This window comes from Antrostomus carolinensis, unplaced genomic scaffold, assembly GCF_000700745.2.
Source record: "Antrostomus carolinensis isolate BGI_N321 unplaced genomic scaffold, ASM70074v2 scaffold34984, whole genome shotgun sequence".
Lineage (NCBI taxonomy): Eukaryota > Metazoa > Chordata > Aves > Caprimulgiformes > Caprimulgidae > Antrostomus > Antrostomus carolinensis.
In genome coordinates, this window is record NW_010310668.1 from 1,518 (window position 1) to 6,322 (window position 4,805).

Here is a 4,805-nt window from a genome sequence, read left to right on the forward strand (position 1 = left end):
TGCAAGTGGAGATTTTCCTGGGGAGGGGATAGTCTGAACAACACACGTGTTTGGAAACATCAAAGTGTTGTTGCTCTGGAAGGGTAAATCCCAGTTCCTTTTCCCAAGCCCGACCTGGGTGTCAGACACCATTTCATATCCAAACACACACACAGAGAGAGAGAGAGAGAGAGAGAGAGAGTAGCCAATGCATCCCAGCTCCAGAAGGACAGATGTCCACTCCAGGATGTGACACTGTGATAGATGAGCCCTCAGTGGTGTGAATTGGGGTCACCCCATGAAACGCCACAATACCAGGGATGGCTCAAGTGCCTGGGGCTTTTCTCCTGAATCCTTTTGGCTTCAGTGCAAAGCCAGGAGAGAGCAGGGTCTGTGGGTGTTGTCCCTGCTCCCTCTGCTCATCCCAGCCAGCTCAGCTCCCCCCTCACACTCAGCCCTGGATCCTCTTTCCTGGCACTGACTTTTACTAAACCTTTCCCTTCTCCATATTTTTCCTGCAGTCTCATAACACCTCCCTTCTTCTTTGCCCTCTGCTAAATACAAGCTGATTACTCAGTTCCAAGAAACCTGATCTTTATGGCCAAGTGTAATAAACAGGACCCAGACATGTGAGACAGCACAGTAACAGCTATTTCTGGCCAGTAGATTTGTTCCCTCATATATTGGCTGTTCCGAGCTCCCTCGGAGGAGCTGAGGTCACTACTGAATTTCAGCCTGGAGCTTCCAGCTGGAATTTGGGAACATTTAAAAGCTGGATTTTTGTTGTTGTTGATTTTTTTTTTCCTGTTTCATCTGCACTCTGAACTGGTCACCCCAAAGGGTAGCTGGTTTCCTTGGTTAGCCAGCAGTGCCTCGCCCTGCCCAAGGGGCTGAAGGGGAAATAAACACCCTTTTCTGTGGGGTCCTGCAATGCTGAGCTTCATCTTACCTTGCTGGGACTTGATTCACCTCATCTGACGTGCGTTTGAGTCAGGCAAAACACACCCTGTGACCACCCCCTCGTTGTGTCTGGAGCCTGTGTCACCCCAGACAGCAGAGCTGCCAGCCCAGGAACCAGTTTCCCAAGGCAACCACCCAAAATCCTCAGTCTTCTTTTTAACTCATTGAAGGTGCTGATGCTGGTTGAGAGTTGAGGATCCTCCCCTCTCACAGTCATGTCCCTTGATACCTTCGACGTAGCTCAGGGGGGTACAGGGCTTGGGAGGCAGTTTCCATCTTTCCCTTGGCCTGACCCAACGAGTATATAAGTTGATGGGAGTTTTTTCTTTGCTTAACTGAATGTCTTAAAGAGCAGAAGGACACTGTGATCCTGTAATGTCTATAAATACCCAAAGTGTGGGGGCCAAATGGATGGGGCCACATTCTTTTCGGTGGTGCCCAGTGAGAGGACAAGGAGCAATGGGCAAAAACTGGAACATTGGAAGTTCCAGACAAACTTAAGGAAAAACTTCTTTCCTGTGAGGGTGCCAGAGCCCTGGAATACGGTCCCCAGAGAGGGTGTGGAGTCTCCATCTCTGGAGATGTTCAAACCCACCTGGACACTTTCCTGTGCAACCTGGGGTAGGGAACCTGCTCTGGCAGGGGGGTTGGACTGGATGATCTCCTGAGGTCCCTTCCAACCCCACCAGTCTGTGATCCTATGACACTTGTAGCCCTGCTACGTGGCTCCTCAACCTCTTCTTTCTCACCAGGTCCTGTTCCGATCCTGCCAGGATGTCCCCCAAAAGGAAAACCCCCAAGAAGCCCAAGGTGGATAAGGTGGATTCATCCATCGCCCCGGTGATGGTGGAAGATGCTTTGCTAGATGTTGAACACTTCAATCACTTGAATAGTTTGTACGACAGTGGCTCCAACGGCTTCCACTGCACGGCCACGGAGGTGGAAGCGCCGGCTCACGGAGCCAGACTCCTGGAGGGGATGAACCAAATGCGCCAGGAGCGGTTCCTCTGCGACCTCACCATTACCACCAAAACAAAGTCCTTTGAGGTGCATAAACTCGTCCTGGCTTCTTGCAGTGAGTATTTCCACCACCTGCTGCAGAGAGACCCTCAGCTACAGCAGGTTGAGCTCCACAACGTGTCCCCACTGGGTCTGACCACTGTCATCAGCTACGCCTACACGGGGAAGCTGAGCCTCTCGCTGTACACCATCGGCAGCACCATTGCTGCGGCCACTCAGCTGCAGGTGCCGGCGCTGCTGACCACGTGCAGCAAGTTCCTCGTTGGGGAGATGACTGTGGAGAACTGTGTGTACATCGCCAACATCTCATCCACCTACGGCCTCAACCAGGTGAAAGAAGCCACCCAGAAATTCATCCGGGAAAACTTCTTGGAGTTCTCCAAAACTGACCAGTTTATGAAACTCCCCTTTGATCAGATCAATGAGCTGCTGATGGATGATGGGCTGCAGATACCCAGTGAGGTCACAGCCTTCCAGATCGCTGTCAAGTGGTTGGAGTTTGACCCCAAACGGGTTCGATTCGCTGCCGACCTCCTGAGCAACATCCGCTTCGGCACAATCTCTGCTCCAGACTTGGTCAACCACGTGCAACCTGTGCCACGCATGATGCAAGATCCCCAGTGCCACAAGCTCCTTGTGGATGCTATGAATTACCACCTGCTCCCCCACCAGCAAAACAGCCTTCAGTCTCGGAGAACCAGGATACGGGGAGGACAGAGGGTGCTTGTCACAGTTGGGGGTCGTCCAGCTTTGACCGAGAAGGCTCTTAGCAGGGACATCAGCTACAGGGACGCAGAGGGAAACTGGAACAAGCTGACGGAGATGCCAGCAAAAAGTTTTAACCAGTGTGTGGTGGTGATGGATGGATTCATCTACATCGCGGGTGGTGAAGACCAAAATGATGCCAGGAACCAGGCCAAGCACGCCGTCAGCAGCCTGAACAGGTAAGACGGGCTCCACCTGGCCAGGCAGGCCCTGGGGAGGGGTTCAGAGCCGTGTCACACCTGCTGTGCCCCAGCACCCCCGTGGGGTGAGGGACAAGCACGTCAGGAAGGTTCCTCTTTGCCATCAGTAACCAGGAGGGAGGTCTGGCCTCTGGGATAACGCTGCCAGAGAGGGACAAACGCAGCGAGGCCCAGCACAGGGTGAGACACAAGACCTGGGAACCACTTCCAGGGAGTTATTCTGTGTCACCTCAGACTGAGCTTCCCCTGGGGACTTTGGGCTGTGCTGCCCACATCCTCCAGCAGCGCACAGCACCAGTGCAGGATGAGGGCAAGGCAGGGCCCCTCCAAAGCTGCGAGGATCCTGGAGAAATGGGAGTCCTGGTTCTTTAGAAGTGACTCATGTTGTCACTCTGGGGACCTCCCCTTTCGCCCACTGGCTGCTCCTCCAGGCAGTGCCAGCCTTGACCTGGTCTCTGCTTTGTCTGGATTCATTTTAAGGCAGATTTCCTGTCTGTGAGATTCCTGTCACCCTTCACGCTTTCCTCTCTCCACCTCCATTTCTCTCTTCATCATTGAAATGACAAAGTTTGTTTCCTGAATCCCCATAAACCCGTCACTGGATTGCCAAGGGATTATATTCAAAGAAAAGAGCAGTAACCATGGCAACCAGACATGCAGTATTTTATTTGCAACCTAAACCTGAACTTCCCCATGGCTCTGCCCATGGCTTGGCTCAGCCACCTGTGGCTCCAACCCAACGCTGGCGTGGCCCCTCATCACCACCCCTCGGTGAGGAGCTGTCACTGGGCTCTTTCTCCTCCACCGAGTGAGGTTTCAGGGACTCACTGGCAGGTCTCCTTTCTATTTCTGGCCAGTAGCTTATCCACCTTTCCCAGCCTGGCCTTTGTCCCCGTGGCACTGCGCTGGGGACACAGCGGTTCCCCCTGCCATCTCGTGAGCACACAAGGAGCCAGGTTCTTATCACATGCCTGGTTTTGGCCTGGCAGAGTGGACAGGGAAGATCCATCCCTAGATCCTCTTCTACCTGCTAAAACCCCACAGAGGGGACAGCGATGGTGCTTGGGGACACCTCAGATCAGTAGCACTCGCCATTTCCAAGCCAGGTTGGAGCTGGTGGTGGCAGGAACAATGTTGGGCCATCCCAAGGCTGTGACAACAACCCCAGCAGTCACAGTGGGACCCAGTCCTGTGCGGTGCCATCGTCTCCACCTGCACTGCCCGTCCAGGTGCTTTTTCACAGCTGGAGAAGACAGAGAGGCTCTTCCAGAGCACAAGTTGTCTCCTCCAAAGGCAGATGTTTGGCAGGTTCATCTTCTCCCCGTGGTTCTGATGCTAGTTCTGGACAGGTGGATCTGCCCTTCGTCCCCCAGGTACGACCCACGCTTCAACACCTGGCTGCACCTGGCCAGCATGCAGCACAGGAGGACACACTTCAGCCTGAACGCCTGCGACGGGCTCCTCTACGCTGTCGGAGGGCGCAACGCCGAGGGCACCTTGGCATCTGTCGAGTGTTACGTCCCCACCACCAACAGCTGGCAGAGCAAAGCAAACCTGGAGACACCCCGCTGCTGCCACGCCACCACCGTCATCGATGGCAAGCTCCTGGTCACTGGTGGCTACATCAATCATGCCTATTCCCGCACCGTGTGCTGCTACGAGCCCAGCACCGATGCCTGGAGGGAGCAGGCGAGGCTCAGCACCCCTCGGGGCTGGCTGCTGCCACGCCACCACCGTCATCGATGGCAAGCTCCTGGTCACTGGTGGCTACATCAATCATGCCTATTCCCGCACCGTGTGCTGCTACGAGCCCAGCACCGATGCCTGGAGGGAGCAGGCGAGGCTCAGCACCCCTCGGGGCTGGGCCTGTGCCGGCAGCGG

General features: G+C 54.9%; 1 protein-coding gene across 1 annotated transcript in view; it reads left to right on the top strand.

Moving 5' to 3' along the window:
* Window positions 1-1,713: 1,713 nt before the first annotated feature.
* LOC104523807 (kelch-like protein 31) overlaps window positions 1,714-4,805 on the top strand; it is a 3,542-nt gene continuing 450 nt past the window's right edge. Inside the window, exons 1-2 of the mRNA XM_029084630.1 lie at window positions 1,714-2,903; window positions 4,298-4,666. Of these exons, the coding sequence (XP_028940463.1) occupies window positions 1,714-2,903; window positions 4,298-4,666 (1,559 nt within the window). The remainder of the gene's footprint in view (window positions 2,904-4,297; window positions 4,667-4,805) is intronic.